Source organism: Clupea harengus, chromosome 10 (assembly GCF_900700415.2).
Source record: "Clupea harengus chromosome 10, Ch_v2.0.2, whole genome shotgun sequence".
NCBI classification, from domain to species: domain Eukaryota; kingdom Metazoa; phylum Chordata; class Actinopteri; order Clupeiformes; family Clupeidae; genus Clupea; species Clupea harengus.
In genome coordinates, this window is record NC_045161.1 from 9,897,434 (window position 1) to 9,920,519 (window position 23,086).

A 23,086-nucleotide genomic window follows, 5' to 3' on the forward strand; every position below is an offset into this window, starting at 1 on the left:
CTCCCTCAAACTCCCTGTACTCCACCCTGGGGAAAAACCTCAAGCTGCTGCAGGCCCTTCTGCCCTGTGGACACCTGCCCAGTGCCAGTTGGCTTCTGATCAAGCATAACCCTTTGAGCGGGCATTGGGCCACCCACACACACTCTACCGCTACTGGACCCTCTCCGGGGTTCTCTTTGGATGTGCCCATCCCCCTACAGAATCGGACCTCTGGGTAAGGTCTGTGCTTCCACAAAAAATTGAGACCCATGCACAACCTGAGCCTTAGTAGAACATCGCTGCATGGTGTCTAGCTGGATTTCCCCTCCCTGCCTCATGCCTCCGTCCACAAGCAGCACTGGAGAGCCGCACGTGTTGGCTGCATGCAGAGGCTGGCTGGTGAGAGGGGATCCGGGCCCAAGTGTCTGCCCTTTGTTCATCAGAAACATGGTCAGAGATCCAGGACTGTGCTGCTGATCCCCCTGCACCTCTACCATCTGCCCTCCCTGTACCAGCCCGTCTCCTTGATGGACCAACCCCCCGGAGGCTGCCTGGCCGCTGCTCACCAGGAACAGGCCTGGAGACTCCAGAGATCCAGGAACATGTTGACCATTTTGTATTAGCATCCCCTGAGCCCCTTGAACATGCCCGCCCTGCTGCAGCACTAGACCTCCCCCCTGCACTAGACCTCCTCCCTGCACTAGACCTCCTCCCTGCATTAGACCTCCTCCCTGCACTAGCCCTCCCCCCTGCAGCAGCACCCTCTCTGTGGCTGCCTGGCTCCCGTTCACCAGGATCACTCCCTGACCAAGACCCACTGGGGGCCTCTCAGCCAGCAGCACTCTGCTCTGAACCTGCGGCTCCACCATGTAGTACAGGGGCTGCTGCTGCACCAACACAGTCTGGGTGGGCATGGCCATGGTCTCACACAGTTGCATCCTGGGAAGTGGGGGTGGGCTGTGTTCCTCCACAAAGCTGACGCTCCTCTCCATGCGCACAGGTGGTGCCTCGTGGTTGCGGATGCTTGAGGACCTGGACTCCCTTGTCTGTTTTTTAACATCAGTGGTCATGATGTTTCTGGTGTCCATTTCTGACATGGGAGGTGTGATCTGATGGTCCATTTTTAGGCTTGTGCCTTTGGAGTATCCACAGATCTGGGCGAGGGTGGTGAACTTTGGCCCCAAGTCGTCTAGAAACTGGAGGTCATCCTCAGACTCGAGGAGGCTGCAGCAGCCCACAGAGTTAGCGGGGGATCCCCGTCCCTCGTATTCATACACCAACAGATTGTCCCTCGGACAAGAAGTCACTGCTGTATGCTCTGCTTTCTGTAAAATAAAAAGGAAATGTCCTGACAAAGTACAGTTCAAAGTTAAGAAGACCTCATTATAGACAAATGCACAAAGACACACACACACACACACACACACACACACACACACACACACACACACACACATACACACACACCTGTGAGAAGTAATGGTCCAGAAATGTGCCTGGTAGTGCCATGAATGAGAGCTGATCCTCCTCTGTCATCTCCAGCAGATCTGAAGTATAATCCCAATGGGCACTGGAGTCCATGTTCCCCATCTCTGACTCATCATAGTCATTAAAGCCTCTGAATGCATTCTCCTGCATCTGCCTGCTCACCATGGTGGCGGTAGCCATTTTTGCGGAAGCAGTAACTGGAATTTCTTTGGAGATCAGTACCGGAACACTCATCAGAGGAACCTCCTGCTCAAACAGTGGAAACCATACACACACATACACACACACACACACACACACACACACAACCACACACACACACACACACGCACAAACCAAGTTGGTTAATTTGATTGTTGTGATGCACTTTGACCTGAAACTAAACTGCTAGTCATCATTCTGCTTCGGCAGAGTTAGTAATGTGGGAACGCCATCTTTACCGATCATGAATTCCAGTCAGTGTCTTTTTGTGTTTGTGTGTGTGTGTGTGTGTGTGTGTGATTGGTGTGTGATTACCCGGTCCTCTCCCTTTCCCTCGGTGTGATAGGAGATGAGATGAGTCTTGGCGTCAAAGGGTAGGTCAGTGAAGCCTCCTGCAAGCCCACTGGTTCCTCCACAGGAGCAGAACAAAGCCATCAGTGGGACCACTAGTTGTTTACACACACACAAACAAACACAAACACACATTTTATTTTATAGTGGTTGTAACACACATAAACATAACAACATATAGTCAAACAGTACACAACAGCCAAACTGCATTAATAGGCATGTTTCTTCTGGGGAATTTCCTTAACGGCTGTTGTGTCCACTTAGACTGGTGTTATATAGTGGCTTGTACATGTAAGAGAATCATTGTTTCACTACATTTAAGAAAAAAGTTAGAACAGGTGAGAAATTAACATGTTAGTACGTTTTGCAAGGATAGTTGTCATTAAAGATGTTTGGGAATAAGACATGTACGCACGCACGCACGCACGCACGTGTGGGGGGAGGTGATGATGTGGCTGCTTTGTTTCATCACTGGAAACTGATGAGTAGGAGGAGAGGACAGACAGATATCTCTGTCCTGCCTGTCTCTACAGATGCACGCGTATGATGCCAAATGACAACTGTCATTGACACACACACACACACACTCACACACACACACACACACACACACACTCAGCATTAGGTGGCGAGTGTACTCACACAGGAGTGCAAGGAGGCCTAACAGCATCCCTCCCACTGCGGCTTCTCCCAATTGGAATGACTTCTTGCTGGTTGTAACCCCTGACTGCACTTGTTCCAGTTTTAAAGCACAGGAAGTCAAGCCCTCTTGGCAGGTGCACACCTCCAATTCGAGGACCTGTCTGTCAGGACAGGCCAACCCCTGCTGGTCTCGTATCTTAAACGTGACCTCATAGAGGCCAGGCCAAAGACCATCTTCAGCCCACAGCGCTGCTGAAGCATCTACACACAGAGAGAGAGAGAGAGAGAGAGAGAAAGGGACCACAGATCAGTGCATTGTCCTATATGTGATATTACTATTTCACACACATCTGCCTGGTCTCTGCACACTTCTCCCCATTCACATCCAAAGTTAGAACAACTAACCTTAAAACGTTTTTTTTTTTTTTGCAAAACTTTGGATGAATCTTAAGTATACAAATCTTGTGCAATGTTTGTGAAATTGCTTCACTTTCATCCTTGTGCTGTGAGTGAGCCCAATTACAATTGTTAAATAAATATACTGATCTACAACTCTGGAGTCCTGAGATAATTATTCTGTTTTTTTTTTTTTTTTGGTTGGAAAGCATGCACATTTGTGCTGTATTGAGCAGTTACACATTGTGTTCGAACACTTTCACCCTCTAAGCGTTGCTTTGCTCACCTCCGGTCTGCTGAAGCCTCCACTTCACCCCCACACCCTCATCCAGCAGCGTGAACTCAAGCGGCGGACCGTTAGGGTCTCCATCCAAATCCTCTGCTGTCACATTCACCACCTTCACAATAAGATCTCAGTTACTGTACAATAGATCATCAGTGGATGTGCCACTTCTGTCCTGGGTATGAGGTGTGTGTGTGTGTGTGTGTGTGTGTTTGGGGGAGGGGTACAGAGAGAGGGGGGAGGGAAGTGATTTAAGAGGATGAATAGATGCCAGAGAGAAGAGAAGAGGGACATTTAGGGTAAAAACACAACACTGTTCCTTATCGCAGTTCACACAGTATGGTACATGACGTCAGTCATGGGGTACAAATCGAAGCATTTATCTATCCACGCCTGAAAGGCCGCGAGATCTGTCAGCGCGCGCTCCTGGGCCCGCCCCCCAGGAGTCCTATAATCTTATTACGCGCCCTCAGATCTGCCTCTTTTGAAACTTCGCAAGACGGAGTGAACATCTCCGAGCATATCTCAAACGCTCTACCACAGTCAAAAGAGTTTTGTGTGCTTTTCGCTCTCTACGGGTCGGTGAGTTCTGGGTTCCTTAACCCTCACTAGCTCAGGGCGCTACAAAATTCATTGGCTCAACTTCATTTTGAAAGTAGTGGCTGCTATCCTGGCTGCCTGGCTGGCTAAGTTTCTGACTAGCCTGCTAGCTTGCTAACAACGTGTTCGTTGCAGATAGTGTGCTTGTGTTTTCACATTCTTCTCTACTTTCAGATTGAAAAAAAGATGGCCACTACCCCGACTGCGGTCACGTCCGTCCCAAGGGCGACCGCCACCGTCGGTGCGTGACCTGCCTAGGCAGGGACCACGCAGAGGGCGCGCTTTCGGGCAAAGCCCCTGTCTGTTCCATCTGTGCTAGCCTCCCGCTAGCTAAGGCTACAAGGCGCCTTGCGTTCTGGAAGCGCAAGGACGCCGAGGAGACTGCACTGGTTCCATCCGGGGCTAACGCCCCCGTAGGAATGAGTGCGTCTTCAGCCTTGGACTTGGTGAACGTGAGCAGTCGCCTTGCAGTGGCAGCTCCGCCCCCGGGTCTCTCCCCGTCTCTGCCGCCTGTCAGCCCTGGGGCTGCGGGCAGCGAGGCTGAGGAGCTTCAACCAAGCGGTGTCCAGCCTGAACTCGAGCTGGACATCAGCCTGGATGATGATAGTCTGCTAGACTTCTCCGATGAGCACAGCTCAATCGCTGAAGCAATGCAGACGAGCCATGACGTTAGGATGCGGGTGGAGACACCTCCTACCTCGTCTCGGCTCCTGGGCCAGCAACTCCACGAGGTTGCGCTGAGAGCAGCCAGCTGCCTCGGGCTTCCTCTCCCTCCCCCTCCCAGCGTGCGGTCCTCGCTGCTGGACGGGGAGTTTTATGCTGGCTCCGCCGCGTCAGTTCCCAGCTGCATCCCCTTTTTCGAGGAGGTGCACGAGGAACTGCAGGCGACATGGGCGATACCCTACTCAGGCCGAGCCCCGGTGCCGGGGTTCGGTCCTACATGCAGCTCCACATGGCTAAGGAGAGGGGCTACCTCTCCTTTCCTCAGGTGGAGGATGCAGCAGCGGGCTACCTCTCGCCCGCCTCCCCCACGATGCGTCTCGGCCAGAAGCTTCTCCTGCCCACGCGGGTGGGCAGACACCAGGCTCAGCTGGCAGAGAAGTCCTACTTGGCTGCAGGGCAGGCTGCCTGCATGACCAATACGGCTGCATTGCTACAGCGCTACCAGGCAAAGCTCCTGACTGAGCTTGCCTTGTCGCTGGGGGAAGATCACCCGTCTGTGGCAGAACTCCGTCGCGCGACGGATCTGTCGCTCAGACTAACTCGGTGCACGTCACAGGCACTGGGGAGGGTGATGGGTGCCGCGGTGGCTACCCAGAGGTCTCTGTGGCTATCACTGGCTAGGCTGTCAGACAGAGAAAAAGCACCACTCCTCGACGCCCGGTCTCTGTCCAGGGTGCCTTCGGGGAGGCAGTGGTCACAATGGCTGCCAAGTTCGAAGAACAGCAGAAGAGCAGAGAGGTATTCCAGGCTTGGATGCCTCGCTCTAGTGGCACGGGTGAGACGTCCTCCTCAGGACACACCACACCCGCACCGGGCCAGAAGAGAAGCGGGTTCCGCTCGCCAGCGCCTCCAGCAAAGGTGTCCACCGGGCGAGGCTGGTAAGCAGGTTTTCACAAGCACCACAATCATATGTCCTAACTCCTGTCCCAGATGGCGCAGTGCCCAGGCATGCTTGTGCAACTCCCCCCGCGATGCACACGGTGCAATCGCACCCCCACATTTTTTTCAAAAAACATGAGGGGGCAGCCCCAGATCTCGTCTCCCTCCCTAGGCGGAGTGGGTGTAGATCTAGGCTTAGACTCATTGACCATGAGCGGGTTAGTCCCCGACAAATTCAACTCAAAGCTCAACCTCCCATGCGCAGTGTCACCATGGGTGCTAAAGACGATCACAAGGGGTTACGTGCTGCAATTCGCCCGTTCCCCTCCGCCATTCAGCGGAGTGATACAGTCTGTGGTGCAGCGAGAACAGTCTCACTTCCTACGGGAAGATATAGTCTCCCTGCTCAGAAAGGAGGCAATAAGCATAGTTCCTCCCGAGGGGGAAAATGCAGGCTTCTACAGCCTTTACTTCTTCGTCCCCAAGAGAGACGGGAATTATCGGCCAATATTAGATCTATGTGTGTTAAACAAAGCACTCATGCCGCTACGGTTCAGAATGTTGACCCCACGCAGGCTTGTGCAGTTTATAAGGCCAAACGATTGGTTTATCACGATAGACTTAAAAGACGCTTATTTCCACATTCCGATCCACCACAGACATCGGAGATATCTGAGGTTTGCGTTCGGAGGAATAGCGTACCAATTCAACGCACTATTCACAGAGTGCGTAGAGGCAGCCATCGCTCCGTTACGCCTACGCGGCTTATGCGTATACAATTGTTTGGGCGACTGGTTAGTTGCTTCTCATTCAGAGGCTGCAGCGCTGCAGGACGGCCATCTAGTGGTGGCGCACCTGTATCGACTGGGCTTTGTGATAAGCAGAGAAAAAAGCGTTTTGTGCCCGAGGCAAATTACGCATTTTTTAGACATGATTCTAGACTCCTCTGAAGCTATATGCCATAGTCAATAATTCAATGATATTATACCTAGTTATAATTGTTACTTTTATTTGGATTTAACTTGCATGTTTACAGTTCCTGGTTGAATATACTCTTGGGCTGACCTGGGGAGTGAGGTGTGATATTAGACTCACCTTCCCCCCCCAGGTCGAGACAAAGAGCCTGCACCCATGGCCCATTTGAATAGACGGTAACACCCCTAAACTCAGCTTTTAAGAGCAAATCCTACAAGGAATAGATCAGATGAGCCTGAGGTGAAGCTATGAGTGGATGTTCAGGCTTTGTCTCCCTTGGTTGGCCACCATTGTATAAGATTAAAACCTGGATCTTGACTGACTAAAACCTAAGACTGAATCTTCAATATATGGTATAAAATGATGCCAACGCCTGTTAGGAATGATGACGTCAGCCGTCATAGCGCTCCCGTCAGGGGCGGTTTTTCCTACAGGCGGTATAGGCGGTCGCCTAGGGCGCCACTCAGAGGGGGGCGCAAAAAACTGCGCCCAGCAAAAAAAAAAAAAAAACAAGAATTGTGTTTTCTTTTTGCTGGACAGAGTTCTATATCTCCAACCTTCTATATCTCCAACCAATATTTTGACATAAAAAAAATCTAACATTAGGGTAAAATGAGCCAAAAATCGAAAACGGAAGGGGTACGTACGTCCTTGGTGTTGTCAGAACATGCTAGCACAGTGAGGCGTTTGGTTAGAGTGTATGTGTGTTCAAGAAACTTTGAAGAACAAAATAATGAAAAGGCAAAAGCCATCCGGGGCGCAATTTAAGAAGAAAAGAAAGGAAGAAGAAGAGAAACGTGCCAAGGTAAATCCTTAAATCCTGTTCTAGCCTAGAATGAATTCCAGATAAGAAAACGTTCACGAATGCGTGAATTGCCCCCGGGACTTTAGTGGAGTTAAGAAGAAAAGATGTACCTTATCATTGAAAGTTTTCCTACTCCCTGTCACATAGTTCTTTAAGGATTTTACAGAGGCGGGTATATCAAAAATGATATGTCCATTTATTCTACATTATACAAAAAAAGACATGATTAAAATAGGGGCGCACGTATAAAGCCAATAGCCAGTGCAACAACACTACACATATCTTACTCGTTGCATAGCACACCCATTAAGGAAGCCAAACACGGCAACTTGTCAACAAGTGAGGAATACTGGTAAAAATCCAAGTGTTGTATTGTCAACTTTAGCGGATGGATTGTAGCCTATGTAATCTTGCTAGTTAGTTAACGCTAGCTAGCCAGTGACTTGTGACGTTCCTTGTTATTGCCATTCAGTCGAAACATCAGTTCAAGTTCAGCTGTACCGCAATTTGTGTCATTTTGCGTTATAAAAAAATGAGTAATCAAATTTGGACAGCTTTAGTTTTGGTGGAGCGAGCTAGCCAGTTTAATTAGACATGATTCAACTAATCAAGAGCTATGCATCTTGGAATAAAAAAATGTCAGGCTGTCCAAATACACCAAAATGCTTAATAACTACATAATAGCTCAATTTAACAAATTATGATAATACATACTTTTGTTATATCATTTTAGATTCACTTTTAGAAGACTAAGAAAACATTATTTGCATGCGATTGGGAAGATGACGTGGAGGTGTGTGTGTGTGTCCATCAACAGCAGGGGGCGTGGCCGGAGCGTAGTCCAGCACTGGCGTGACATTTTCTCAGTGATTTGTTATTGAATTAATGTTTGTTCATCGTCGCGATCGTTGTTGTGTTTATGTGAAAGAAAGCAGTCTTACAGGGCAAAATAGCGTTTGAAAGTTGCAATTCCGTTTTCGTGGAAAAAAAAAAAAAAATGTATTTGGGGGGGGGGGGGGGGGGGGGGTGAACCCCCTGGTTTCTCGCCACGTCGGGCACGATGGGCTTGCCTGCTCCTGTGGGCAGCGAGGCACGTCCTTCCCTCAGGGCAGTTCATATACCAGGTCACCTCAACTACGGTGCGGACCTGTTATCGAGGGGCGATCCTCGAGCAGCAGACTGGTGTCTTCACCCACAAGTGATAGAACAGATCTAGGTGCGCTTTTTCAGGGCGCAGGTGGACCTGTTCGCAAACAGGCAGAACACCTGCTGCCCGCTCTGGTTCTCGCTAGGGGGCGACGATCCCCCACTAGGCATAGACGTGCTGGGCCACCAGTGGCCAGCTCTACGCCTATATGCTTTTCCCCCGATCCCGCTCCTCCAGCAGGTGCTGTGCTGGATAGCGGACGAGGGCAGGGAATTGATATTGATAGCCCCCCACTGACCCAATCAGCCGTGGGCGGCAGATCTAGTCAGTATGTCAGTGCAGCAGCCTTGGGAGCGCTTTATGGCGGGGGTGAGACGGCTCAGGGTGCCAAAGAGACACCTCGTACCCTCTTGGGATCTGCTAGTGGTGTTACGTGCTCTCACAGGGCCTCCGTTCGAGCCCCTGGAGACAGTGGACATAAAGTTTGTCTCTTTAAAGACCGCGCTGCTGCTGGCGTTAACGTCAGCAAAACGCGTTGGTGACATGCAAGCCCTGTCAGTCAGTCCATCGTGCCTTCAGTTCTCGATCGCTGGTGACAGAGTGGTTATGCGACCTAATGCTGCTTACACACCTAAAGTGGTGGTAACCCCATTCCGCAATCAGGTGATTGAATTAGCAGTTTTCTCGCCTCCTCCTTTTGCGTCAGCAGAGGAGGAACGTTTGAATAAGCTCTGTCCAGTGCGCGCTCTCCGCTGTTACGCAGAGCGCACTAGAGCTTTCAGACAGTCAGATCAGCTATTCGTGTGCTTCGGTGCACGCGCAAAAGGCAGACCTCTATCAAAACCGAGCCTCTCCCGTTGGATAGTAGAGGCTATCGTGTTGTCTTATAAGAGCTTGTCTTTAATAAGATTATAGGACTCCTGGGGGGCGGGCCCAGGAGCGCGCGCTGACAGATCTCGCGGCCTTTCAGGCGTGAATAGATAAATGCTTCGATCTGTACCCCATGACTGACGTCATGTACCATACTGTTATATCTGGTGACCGACGTCGGAGAGTGATCAACACAACACAAGCTAAGTGTTTGATTAAGGAACGTCTGCACTGTTATTGCCTGCATTTGTTGCTTCTATAGCCGCTCGTGTAGTGGCGAATCGTGCCCTTATTTCCGTGTTGTTTTTGGTGATGTGCAGCGCCGACTGGGAGACCGGCATCTGTCAAGGGCTACAACCAGGAAGTGGAGCGTGAGGACGAGCGACGGATGATTTGTCTTGCTACGCTCTCAACACATCTTGGAAAGGGAAGTAATAGTTCCAGCCTGCTAAATCCCTGCTGTGTCACTGTGTATCTGATCAGCTTGGTATAGCCTAGCCGCGCACTGAGTTGTTGTGTTGTGCTTCCTCATTTATTGTAGCTTGGAGGCGGATCCTCAAGCCACTGTGCTGCTGTGACGACCAGGGTGCGTTCGCGGTGGTCTAGACTGCGCGATTCCATCTCCGCACAAACGTGACCTCACCGGTCTGGATCCCATGGACTGCAGACACTAATTGGCTATTGGCCAGTGGGTTGGTGGCTTCTTTGTGTGCTCTATAGTTGTATTGTTTTATTTACTGGTCGGTAGAGGTCGCAGACCAGTACGGACTTATTTTATATTGTGCAGGACTGTTTATATGGGTCAGGCTGGGGGACATCAAGAAGAGTTTACTGCCACCTGCTGACCTTAGGTTAATTGCCGTTCCTGCCCCCCTCTGATGTGGAATGAATTCACTATGACATTGTTGCTGTGATGAATTGACGTGGATTTTATATACTTTACTTCCATCGTGTGATGTGCCATTTGATGCTGTGTTGTGTCACTTAACTTGCTGTGGGTTGCATGATAATTATATGTATTTATATTTATACGTAGGGGTAGAATTCGGTTCTCTAGCTTTTGCCTGTTAGTTGGGGGAGTAACTGCCGGTGGTGCCCTATTACATCTGTCTACTGTTTTACAGTCCTGTATTTATTTTATGCTTGTTGAAAATAAACCTTTGTGATAAATCTAGTCCATCTGTGTGTTGCCTGTGTATTGGTGGATCTGGTTTATATTCTTTTGGAGAGTAACTCCACGGCACGACATTTACACTGAGGTGTAACAAATCTGTCCTGCTATGGTGAACTGGAGTGTCACTGCACCCTCACCTTAGTGTCACTGCACAGGTACTGCACGTGGCTGGTGAGCGTGGGGCAGTTGTCATTAGTGTCCTCCACATGCACTGCAATGGTCCCCGTGGCTGTCTGGGTGGGCATTCCTGTAAGGTAGTGGGACAAAATAATTCTGCTTCCGGACCCATACATTCAAATATACAAACCAACGCTAAAGCAAGGCTATAACCTTTAGACAGTCAGCATACAATAGCTTTCAGCATGCACTGCCTGGACAGTTTCATAATACAAACCTATTTTAACAGCCTGTGCCTTTGACCTGCTATGTCTCGATGCTTGAGACTGAGACAGCCAATGAACTGATAGAACGATTTAAACTAAAGTAAAGTGCAAGAGGAAGTCCCCTTACTCTGAAAATGTGGTTGTTGGTTGTTTTTTTGCTGCTGCTCTTACATTGAAACTTCAAATAAATGAAGAATATAGGCACAGACACACTCTTAAAGATAAGGGTAAGAATTTAAAATAATCTTTTTTTAATTTTTAACTGTTGGAGAACATAAAGGTGAGGACAGCAATGAAAGCCACTGACTAGATATCTCAGTAAATGAAGGAAGCCTTAACACTGACCATTTGTCATACAGAGAATCTTGGCCAGGTAGGTCCCATTCACCACATACGGAGACTCCCGGTCAGGCATCTTATTGAGTGTGATTTCAGCTGTCTCTTCATCAATGGTGAACCAGTTTCCAGGGTCATAACCTTTTGCATACCTGTCACATTTCAGGTGAAATTGATCTGACATCAGCCTGTAGCTTTCAAGCAGGACATATGAAATCAACTTGTTATCTTGTTCAAATGATGACTAAAGTAATGAATGTAAGCACCTGGTATACTTTTGCATAATAACATTGGAGAGTGTTTGGTGGAAACAATAGGTTGGCTGAGTTAATTTTGCTGAGGAAGACACTTGTGGTTAATCTTAAACGGTGCATTGTGGTGAAAATAAAATGGGGGAAGTCCTGACCTGACATCCTGGGCCTGTTCTCCTGAATCTCCATCCGTGGCAGGAAAGGTGCAAATGACCTTGGGGATGGAGAGTTGTCCTTTGCCCTCTGGGAGGGAGATGGGCTTGGTGCTTGGGCGGTAGACTGGCCCATCTGGTTTGTTGTTCACACTGACCTTCACTGGGTAGCTTTTATACTTTGAAGAAATGCTCCAAGTCCCTCCAGTCCCTGGTTGTCCAGGCTTTCCAAGAGTCCCCGTACCTCCTGGAACCCCAGCAGGTCCTCCTCCTCCACCACCAGGCCATCCTACACCCCCAGGCCCTCCTGTTCCCCCTGCTCCACTAGACCATGCTGTCCCTCCTGCTCCACCAGGCCCTCCTGTCCCTCCTCCTCCACCAGGCCCTCCTGTCCCTCCTGCTCCACCAGGCCCTCCTGTCCCTCCTCCTCCACCAGGCCCTCCTGTCCCTCCTGCTCCACCAGGCCCTCCTGTCCCTCCTCCTCCACCAGGCCCTCCTGTCCCTCCTCCTCCACCAGGCCCTCCTGTTCCTCCTCCTCCACCAGGCCCTCCTGTCCCTCCTCCTCCACCAGGCCCTCCTCCACCTCCACCCCCACCTCCTCCATCCCCACCACCCCCTCCTCCTCCTCCTCCTCCACCACCACCACCGGCACCACCAGAGCCTCCTGCATCTCCTGGTACCCTGGCTCCTTCAGGTGCTTGATTCATCACCACAACCCCCAGGTTCAGGTTAGGAACTGCCTCAAAATCAACAGCCTGCAAGTTTAAGAAAGGGAGCAGAGCCTCACATGAGTGTTATCAATCTTGAAGAACATGGAAGGCTATCAATCAGTAATAGTATTGTGGGTAAGGTCTTATTTTATTATTTCCTTCTACAGTGCACCCACATCTTATTTCTCAAACCTTAAAATATTGCAACCAAAGTTGTAGATCTTTGATACAAGATGGTACTCCGCTGTTACAGAAAAAACTGAGACAGCATCTGGCTGGCGAGAATGACATACCTTCTTGAGCATCAGCACACCCTCGTTAGTCCTGGGGTCGGTGTAAACGCTGAAGTAGTCATCCTCATTTCCTGACACAATGTGAAACACAGCTAGCCAATTGTCTGATCCTCTAAGGTCATCATCCAAGGCTTTGAAGCGCATTACCTCGACATCTTCGACATTCTCATCAATACTTACTGAAAACTGAAACGGGAGTTGCATCAAAGAAAAATAATAAACATTTGTCTTCATGTTTACTTTACCAATATGCACATTATTTACCAGATCAGAAAATAAGTTATTTGAATTCACTCCTGTTTGAGCTTGAATGTAGAAAACACTGAACAGGTGGTCCGATATTCGGTTTGCTGGTCTTCTGACCAGCAAACCGAATATCGGACCACCTGTTCAGTGTTTTCTACATTCCAGAATCAGAAATGGGGTTTACTAAATACCAAATACCTTGTGCAAGGTTGCGTTAATATGACGACAAACAAAACATTAGTTGTTTAAGGGAGTTAATTTAAGTTGTTTGATGTTGGCACTCTCACCTCATCCTTTTCCAGTTTGGGGACTATGTCGTTGACGTCCAAGATGTGCACCATCATGGTGGATGTTCCTGTCAGTCCCCCTGGCTCACCTCCCATGTCTGCTGCCTGGACAGTGAGGATGTAGGAGCTGGTTTTCTGTGGAAGGGAAGACGAGCATCACAGTGATGATCCCAGGAAGACATCACAGTAATCCACAGACAAATATATACAGGCAACGTGGTGTTTATGTTTTTCACATTTTGCTTGGATTTTAAGTTTTGAATTTTTGTGTTTTTGTCATGTTACAAGTGTTTTAGAAATATGACTTCTGGACTCTGATGAAATGCTAACCAGCCCAACGTTATTCGTTCTAACACGATCACACCTTAGAAAATAGTTAAAGAAATAAAAAGGAACTATACCCTTCCTTGTATTTCTCCTAATTGCATTAGATTTAATCATTTTGGAGTTCCAAAGTGCAGATATCCTCTATAAAGTTTCTGGTAGAATGTGGAATTTTCATAGAGAGAGAGAGAGAGAGAGAGAGAGAGAGAGAGAGAGTGAGTAAGAGAGTACCTCTCTGTCTAGTTCAGACTGGACATAAATCTTGCCAGTGGCTTTATCAGCACGGAAATGTATCTTGCCATCCTCTGGCTCCTGCTTCACCACGCTGTAGGCGATAGTCACGTGAGCGGTTCCTGGCTCATCCGCATCCATTGCATGCACTTGCGCCACGAATGTTCCTACAGAGAGAAATAAAGCATAAAACTCATCTGGTGTTGCCTGTGGATAGTCACTTTCATAGTCTATGACTTTTATAGTCTACACTCCATCTTCTGAGGTTTGTCTGAAGTGATTGCACATTGTTTTCACATTCCTCCTATGCATTGGGTTTTTTGCCGTTTGGCTCCTGCCCCACTCACTCTCCTGTACCCCCTCCCTTCTCTTCTCCCCTTCTCTTTGGTACAGGCCATTCTGAGGTAATACCTAGCCACAATTTACAAATGAAATGTATTTGGTGAAATATCTTGTAGAACAACAGGGTGGATCTCCAGAAACATGGGAAAATGTCGTCCCACTCCAGAGTGTCACTCCCATTAGAAAAAAACACAAAATGTGGCTCATAGATCCTGCCACCTGGATAAGGAAATATTACCAATAGATCTCACAACTGGATACTGTTTTTTAGCTTCACAGAACAATTCACATACATTCATACAATGTTTTCGCTTAAACATGTGTTTTTAGTTGTGGATGAAGAGGAGACACACCTTCTGGGCTATCCTCATAGATGCTGACAGTTGGCAGTTGTGGTAAAACTGGAGCATTGTCATTCATGTCCTGTACCTTTACATTTACTGCAATGGGGGCCTCTGCCAGGGAATCATTATGTTTGAACTTTGCATAACCAGTCATCTGTAATACACACACACACACACACACACACACACACAAAGTTAGAAAAACATCCTCAAAGCAATTTTAACATCGGTGAGAGAATTGTTTGCATAAGGTGAGTACCTTTCCAAAGATTAGTGTAAGTCTGACCATAAGGTAAATGTGTGTTGATGGGTATGTGTATAATATCACATACATGTTTGTAAATGTGTCCTGATGTAAATCTCACTCACATTGTATTCTGAATGCTGCTCTCGGTCCAGAATGGCGGTAATCTTGACTAGGCCGTCTTTGTTGACTATGAATAGGTTTACCGGGTTCTCGTCTGCCCCAAGCCCTTTCAGGGAGTAGACCACAGGGAGTCCATCATCCCGGTCTGATCGGATCTGTTTGGATAACCATGGCAACATCATTTCACCAGCACTATACTGTCTTATGTATAGTGCTAGTACATGATTGCAAAGCATCCATGATCCTTTAATAATACACATTACAACAACAAAAAACATCAGTGGTATGTGTGGACTAGCTGTCTTTTATAAATATACACTTTTATCACATTATGATGATGATTTAGGATTATTTCTGCAGGGGTCACCAACTATTCTTACAACATTTCTTACTTTGGCCACAAAATCCAGGTGTCTGTGATCTTCATTCTCAGTCAGGAGCTTAGGACTGATGATCCATTCTCTCTTCTGTCTTTTCCGTTGAGAGTTTTGTCTCTGTCTTGCCCCCTCAGACAAGGCCTGCACACACACACACACACAAACACACACACACACACACACACACACACATATATATATATATATATATAAGCAACAATTACAACAAAACCTTACACCCATGCAGCATACAGTTAAAATGACAAGCCTCACTTTAGGCTACGTTGAAAGGGCAGGCCCTCAAACCTTGACTTTGTTCCCTATCGCAGTTGGACTGCGATATAACAGATTGGAAATGACGTTAGTCAATGTTCCAATCGAAGCATTTATTCATTCACGCCTGAAAGGCCGCGATTTGTCCATTCCCTCTCCTGAGCCCGCCCCCTCAGGAGCTTATAAATTGGGAAGCACACGGTCGAATCAGTCTCTTTGAAAACTTCGACTCGAAGTGTGACAATCCAAGTACTTCGTTCCTACGCTCGATAAGTTGTTTCTTTGTGTGCTTCACGCTCCTTTTGAGTTGGTGAGTTATTCGGGTTTTTTACCCTCAGTAGCTCTGAGTGCAACAAGATTGGACTTACTGTTAAGAAAGTAGAGTCGCTATCCTAGCTGGTTAGCTGGCTAAGTCTCTGACTAGCCTGCTAGCTTCTTGCTACCCAACATTCAGTTGTGTGATAGTGTGCCCGTGAAATTAACTTTCTTTCTCATTTCAGAACATGTCCAGGCAGGCTTACCCCGACTGTGGGCACGCCAGAGACAAGGGCGACCGCCACCGCCGTTGCGTGGGCCCACGCAGAGGCGGCTCTCAATGGCGTCGACCCGGCCTGCGGCATCTGTGCTAGTTTCACACTAGCAAGGGCTAACAAGCGTCTGGCGTTCTGGGAGCGCACAGACGCTGGGAAGGCAGCGCCAGCTCCATCAGGGAGAATCCCCCCCGAGAGTCTGCTCGACTTCTCAGACGAGCACGCCTCGGGCGAGGAGGAGATGCAGCTCAGTCTGGATGTGAAGCCGCGGGCAACCTCTCCCCCGGCCACATCCAGGACACGAGGTGGCACTGAGAGCAGCGAGCTGCCTCGGTCTCCCTCTCCCTCCCCTCTCAGCGTGCAGGCCTCGCTGCTGGACGGGGAGTTCTATGCTGGCCCAGCAGCTCAGTCTGGATGTGAAGCCGCGGGCAACCTCTCCCCCGGCCACATCCAGGACACGAGGTGGCACTGAGAGCAGCGAGCTGCCTCGGTCTCCCTCTCCCTCCCCCTCCCAGCGTGCAGGCCTCGCTGCTGGACGGGGAGTTCTATGCTGGCCCAGCCGTAGCAGCCCCCAGCCCCATCCCCTTTTTTGCGGAGGTGCATGGGAAGCTCAGGACAACGTGGACCACTCCCTACTCGGGACGTGCCCCGGTGCCGGGCTTTGCGGCATATCTGCACCTCGACCAGGCTAAGGAGAGCGGCTACCTCACCTTCCCGCCGGTAGAGGACACGGTGGTGGGCTACCTCTCGCCTGCCTCCCCCACTATGCGCCTCGGCCAGAGACCCCTCCTGCCCACGCGAGTGGCCAGGCACCAGGTGGCTCTGGCCGAAAAGGCTTATTTAGCTGCTGGGCAGGCTGCGTGCCTAACGAACACTGCAGCGCTCCTACAGCTCTACCAGGCCAAGCTCCTGACGGAGTTGGCCGCGTCGCTGGGGGAAGGGCACGAGACGGTGGTGGAGCTCTGTCGGGCGCCTCACCCGCCTCACCGCCTCACCCGTTGCACTTCCCAGGCCCTGAGAAGGGTCATGGGAGCCTCGGTTGCCACGCAGAGGTCTCTTTGGCTGACCCTGGCTAAGCTGACCGACAGGGAGAAGGCGCCGCTGCTAGACGCTCCGGTCAGCGTCCATGGCGTCTTCGGCGAGGCCGTCGGAACGATGGCTGGCTAAATTTGAGGAGCAACAGAAGAGCCGTGAGGCCTTCCAGGCTTGGATGCCTCGCTCCAGTGGGTCAGAACAGCAGTCCTCCTCAGGGCAGATGACCCCAGGCCAGAAGCGGAGCGGTTTCCGCTCCCCAGCACCTCCGGCCAAGATGCCCACCCGGCGAGGCTGGCAGAGACACCCCTTCAGCCCCGCCACTCAGCCGCCCGCACAGCAGCAGCCAGCTGTGCGCTCAAACCAGAGCGCAGCCCAAGCCCCACGGCAGCATGCTGCTCGCCGGGGGAAGGGCCAGGGTAGACCGCCGGCCACCTGATCCGACCCGTCGGCCGCCAAAAAGACAGGACCTCCACAGAAATCCGCCTGTTGCTCTCATGCAAAATTCATGTCAAGCACGGTAAACAGGTTCCCACAAGCACCACATTCAAATGTCACAGTCACTGCCCCGGTAGGCGCAGCGTTAGGGCATGCTTGTCTAACTCCCCCCGCGGGCCCAGATCTAGGTTTAGACTCATTGACCATGAGCGGGTTAGTTCCCGACCTCTTCAACTCAAAGCCCAGCCTGGCAGGCTGCGCGGCGAGTTTGCGCGCATGCGCTGTGTCGCCATGGGTACTAAAAACGATCACAGCGGGTTACACGCTGCAGTTCGCCCGCCCCCCTCCGTCATTCGGAGGGGTGATCCAATCAGTAGTGCAGCGGGGACAGTCTCATTTCCTACGAAAATAAAATAGACTCCCTGCTCCAAAAGGAGGCGATAAGTGTGGTGCCTCCCGAGGAGGCAGCCTCAGGCTTCTACAGCAGATACTTCCTGGTCCCCAAAAAGGACGGGAACTATCGGCCAATATCGCCCCGTTGCGACAGCAAGGCCTACGCTTGTTCAACTATTTGGACGATTGGCTTCTTTGTGCTCGCTCAAGGGCAGCAGCGGTACAAGACTGCCATCTAGTGGTGGCGCACTTGTACCAACTCGGCTTTGTAATAAACAAGGAAAAAAGCGTTCTGCGCCCAGGCCAGACCGCACATTTCCTAAGCATGGTTCTAGATTCCACCTCAATGAAGGTCAGTCTGTCTCAAGACCGAATAAATGCCATCAGATCATGCGTGCATCAGTTCCGGCTGGGACAGTCAGTCTCGTCCCTGTGCTGCCAAAGGCTGCTGGGCATGATGGCATCAGCCGCAATCGCTCTCCCTCTGGGGATGTTGCGCATACGGCCTTTATAGATATGATATCTCTCCTTGACAAACAGTTCTACCAAGGACAGACACCGCAGAATAATGGTGACCCCCAGATGCAGGAAAGCCCTGGTAATCTGGAGAACCCCACAGTTCCTCGCGGTGTCGGGCCCCATGGGCATGGTGACGCACCGCGTAGTGGTGACCACAGACGCTTCCACAAAAAGGTGAAGGGCAGTCTGCAAGAGGGGATATGTGAATGGTCGCTGGTCTGCAGTGTGTTAGAACTGCGAACGGTCGTCCTGGCACTGCGGCACTTTCGACCCAAATTAAGTGGTCGGCATGTGTTGGTAAGGACAGACAAAGCTTCAGCCATGGTGTATATAAACCGCCAGGGCAGAGTACGCTCCCCGTCGTTGTACCACTGGGCGAACCGCCTGCTCCTGTGGGCAGCGGTTCACATCCGTTCCCTCAGAGCAGTTCATATTCCAGGCCACCTCAACTACGGGGCGGACCTGTTATCGAGGGGCGTCCCTCAGGCAGCAGATTGGTGTCTACACCCTCAGGTGATAGATCAGATTCGACTGCGTTTTTACAGGGCCCAGGTGGATCTGTTTGCCAACAGGCAAAACACCTGCTGCCCAGTCTGGTTCTCGCTAGGGGGCGACAACCCTCCACTGGGCGTGGACGCACTGGGCCACCAGTGGCCGAGCTTGTGTCTGTACGCGTTTCCCCCGGTTCCGCTCCTCCAGCAGATGCTGGGCAGGATAGCGGACGAGGGCAGGGAGTTGCTGTTAATAGCCCACCACCGGCCCAGTCAGCCGTGGGTGGCGGATCTGATCAGTATGTCAGTGCAACCGCCTTGGGAGCTGTCTCTTCGGAGAGACCTCCTATCACAGGCGCGCGGGACAGTTTGGCATCCCCAACCGGAACTGTGGCATCTCAGGGCCTGGCACCTGAAAGGAGCAGGCTCCTAGCTTCAGGCTTGTCAGACGCGGTGGTGGCCACAATACAGAGTGCCCGAGCGGTGTCAACCCGGGCTTTGTATACGCTGAAGTGGCGCAGTTTTGAACGATGGTGCGTTGCACGTCAGCGCGACCCTGTCAACTGCGCGCTGGGCGTCATATTACAATTCCTACAGCAGTTGTTTGATGAGGGGAAGGCGGCTTCCACTCTCAAGGTGTACCTGGCGGCCATCTCAGCCTGCCATGCAGGCATCAATGGCAATTCCCCGGGCAGTCACCCGACAGCGTCACGCTTCATGGCGGCTGTGTGAGACGGCTCAGGGTGCCAGATAGGCACCTCATACCCTCATGGGATCTGCTGGTTGTGTTACGTGCTCTCACAGGGCCTCTATTCGAGCCCCTGGAGACGGTGGACATAACATTTGTCTCTTTAAAGACAGCGCTGTTACTGGCATTGGCGTCAGCAAAGCGCGTTGGTGACATGCAAGCCCTGTCCGTCAGCCCATCGTGCCTTCAGTTCTCGATCGCTGGGGACAAAGTGGTTATGCGACCTAATGCTGCTTACACACCTAAAGTGGTGGCAACCCCTTTCCGCAATCAGGTGATTGAATTAGCAGTTTTCTCGCCTCCTCCTTCCAACTGCGATCCTCCAGTCCAACTGCGATAGGGAACATCTCGGTTACTTACGTAACCTCAGTTCCCTAAGCAGGGACCAGATATAACAAGAGTTGCGTGTACAGTGTTGCTCTTGGATTGTGCTTCTACGCTCAGTTTCCTTTCAAAGACTGATTCGACCGTGTGCTTCCCAATTTATAAGCTCCTTAGGGGGCGGGCTCAGGAGAGGGAATGGACGAATCGCGGCCTTTCAGGCGTGAATGAATAAATGCTTCGATTGGAACCATGACTAACGTCATGTCCCATCTGTTATATCTGGTCCCTGCTCAGGGAACCGAGGTTACGTTAGTAACCGAGATGTTTTCAGAGCTAAGTCTGTGAAACGTTGGAGCAGTTACACAAGAATATCAAGTTTTGTGTGATGTGCATAGGAGAAAGAAAGAAAGCAAGAGACAAATGAGAAATGGAATGTCTCTCTATGAATGCAGGTGCACTTATTTTCCACTAGGGAGTCAAAAGATGTTCCATACATGGGTGTCATACAACAGAATTAGGTCTGTGTGAAAGCAACTTCTAACAACCTGACCACAAGAAGTTGCCAAGTCAAATCCAACCACCAGTATGAATCCCTGAGGGGAAATAAGTGTCTACTAAGAACAAAGGGCCATAGAGGTGTAGTGTTTCAGCTGAGCAGGTAAACTGGATATGGATCATTATCTGAATGAGTCATGTCTGAATCAGGTTCTGCCTTTCCAAAATAAACATACCTTGAGCATATTCACTGTCTGAGCAAAACAATGAATCTAATGTCAAATGGAATTTACTTAGAAATTGACTACAGTGGCATGTATAGTGTTAGTTTAGACCAGTATAATATAGTATAGGACCAGCTAATGCAATCAGTGTATCATTATTTTTCTCCCTGCAAAATGCTTTTACTGTAAAGACTGTCTTGCAAGGAAAAATCTTTTGATGGCAGAAAAGTAAAGTATTGCTGGCCAAAATGTCCAGCAAGAATATTTATACACAGCACATAAGGTATCCGTAACAAGCACATTTGAGAACAGCGTAGCGTTAACAGCAAAATAACCAATGGAATAGCCAACAAATGGCTCTTAACCCTCAAAAGGAAGCATTTTCACTCCTGATTTGTGAGTGTAGCAAGCTGTTACCCACATTGAAGCCAAGTCAAGCATGCCTGGTGAAATTAACACTGCATTGCTGTATAAGAGAGAGCGTGCATGGGTAATGCAAGGTATTGTACTTGACATGATTGATGAACACTTGATTTTACGTCAGCATCTGCAGACTTGTAGGCAATTAAAAATAGGAGAAAATAAATGATTGCCTACTAATTTAGATTTAGTGCTATGTAGCCCTTTTTTAGGTGTAGACCACAGCATCCCTACACAGCTACAAACACACCCGAATACACCCTAAACACACCTCTGGGCTTAAAAGAGGCTCAGACTCATCACGAAAACAATAGTAACAATACAAATATTAAAACAATTAACACCCCTCATCTGTGGCAACATTTGTCTACAGGTTGCAAATTCTCTGAAAGTTCTCTCAAATCAAACTTTATTTGTACAGCGCATTTCATACCAGGAGGAACACAATGCTTTTCTGACCCCTCAAGCCTATATTAGGATAATATTTGCATAAGAACATTCCATCTGACAGACTTAATATTAGCTTTTCTGATTTGTCAGTCATTGCCATCTGGCCCATACCTATGTTTAAAACAAGCAAAATCATGCTGTAATCTTGAGTCAGATTCCTTGGAAGGCGTCATGCTCCGAAAGCTAATAAAAGATACATACATTTGTGTGAATAACCATTACACCTATGAACCATAATCTTCTACCACCTAACAGGCTGCTTCCCAGTCACACCCTCAAAACCATCAGTCCCTGCTCAGCATTCACCACTCAGAACCTACCAGTTACCAACAGCTGTCCTTTAATCTTTAACCAGAGCTGCAGTTCTGTGATTTAGTTCTGGAGAACAATCAAACTAGTTTAGAGATTAGATTAATGACATGTAAGAATGCTACGAACACAAAAATGGGAATTAAACAGAGAAAGGAAGGAGATGTTATAGTCCTGATATGAGAGAACTCACTATATAGAGAACCTACGGCTACTCACCACAAGAGCCAGTCCAGTCAGTAAGAGCAGACTCCTGAAGGCCATCCCAATGTACCCAGCACAAAGGCTAGAACAGTGGCAGATGGAGATTTCCTTTTTCCGACTAGTGCTCTGTCTCTCTCTCTCTCTCTTTCTCTTTTCCTTTATATAATCATGTATAATTATGAATTATGTAATTATACATGAGCATCACATGGTCATTTGAGTAATTTTTCTTCCTTTCATCAAAGAGCTGTTTCACTTACTGCTGCTCTGTCCTCTGTCAGTTTATCTCCTGAGCACTGAGTCCTCTGAAGTGCAATACTGCTAAAGCTCTTCTTTCCTCCCAATTCTATCTTTCTGTCTTGGTGTCTGTTTAACTCCCTCCTTTTGACTCTCTCTGGGTGCTGTAAACTCCATTGGCTCCTCCCCTTACCATGGGCCACATCCCGTAATTGAGACCTGTGAAGCTTCAGGAAGTTTTATTCAGCCAATGTATCAGTCAGATGTAATGAGTCTATATTGCAGCCTCAACATTGCAGCCTCAGGTCATGATTGCATGATTGTGTAACTGACATGCCTGGACTTCTTGGTGAACACATCTGATGCATCTGTTTTTTTTTTGTTCACACGGATCATCTGGTTACCACCCTTTATCTACCAACACACTGGTCTTATTTGTTTTTGTTCAATGTGTGAATGCATTCTCATTACAATAATTGTAATTATTAACATTAAACAATACAGTTTTCTCAGATGCTTTGGTACATTTCAAAACAGTAAGTTAATTTCTCGACACAAACAACACCACACAATTACCTGCGAAAGACTGTTCGAAATGATATGATGATAGTTGATGTCTCAAAAGTAAATAATTACATCAGTGAATGTCAATGCCACCACCAAGTCCTTTTCTCATGGTTTATAACCACATAACCCATGCAGCCACATGCATGCATTCTATATCCTGTTTTGGAGTTTGGTCAGTAAATTGGGCTTGGCAAAACTCTTTCCAAGAATCGATTAAGCATTGTTTACCTCTTACGCTGTCCTTTAATCTTTAACCAGAGCCGCAGTTCTGGGGAA

The 23,086-nt window shown here is 49.2% G+C and overlaps 1 protein-coding gene across 1 annotated transcript; it reads right to left on the minus strand.

Moving 5' to 3' along the window:
• Positions 1 to 22,452, minus strand: LOC105895765 (desmoglein-2-like). The gene is made up of 16 exons (XM_031574844.2): positions 22,022 to 22,452; positions 15,172 to 15,297; positions 14,782 to 14,934; positions 14,422 to 14,566; positions 13,727 to 13,893; positions 13,172 to 13,306; positions 12,639 to 12,824; positions 12,262 to 12,390; positions 11,639 to 12,027; positions 11,242 to 11,384; positions 10,651 to 10,760; positions 3,344 to 3,455; positions 2,662 to 2,922; positions 1,984 to 2,114; positions 1,447 to 1,713; positions 1 to 1,304 (listed from the first exon to the last, which is right to left on the minus strand). Exons 1-16 carry the CDS (start codon positions 22,064 to 22,066, stop codon positions 195 to 197), a joined length of 3,609 nt encoding a protein of 1,202 aa, XP_031430704.1. The 5' UTR covers positions 22,067 to 22,452; the 3' UTR covers positions 1 to 194.
• Positions 22,453 to 23,086: the final 634 nt, after the last annotated feature.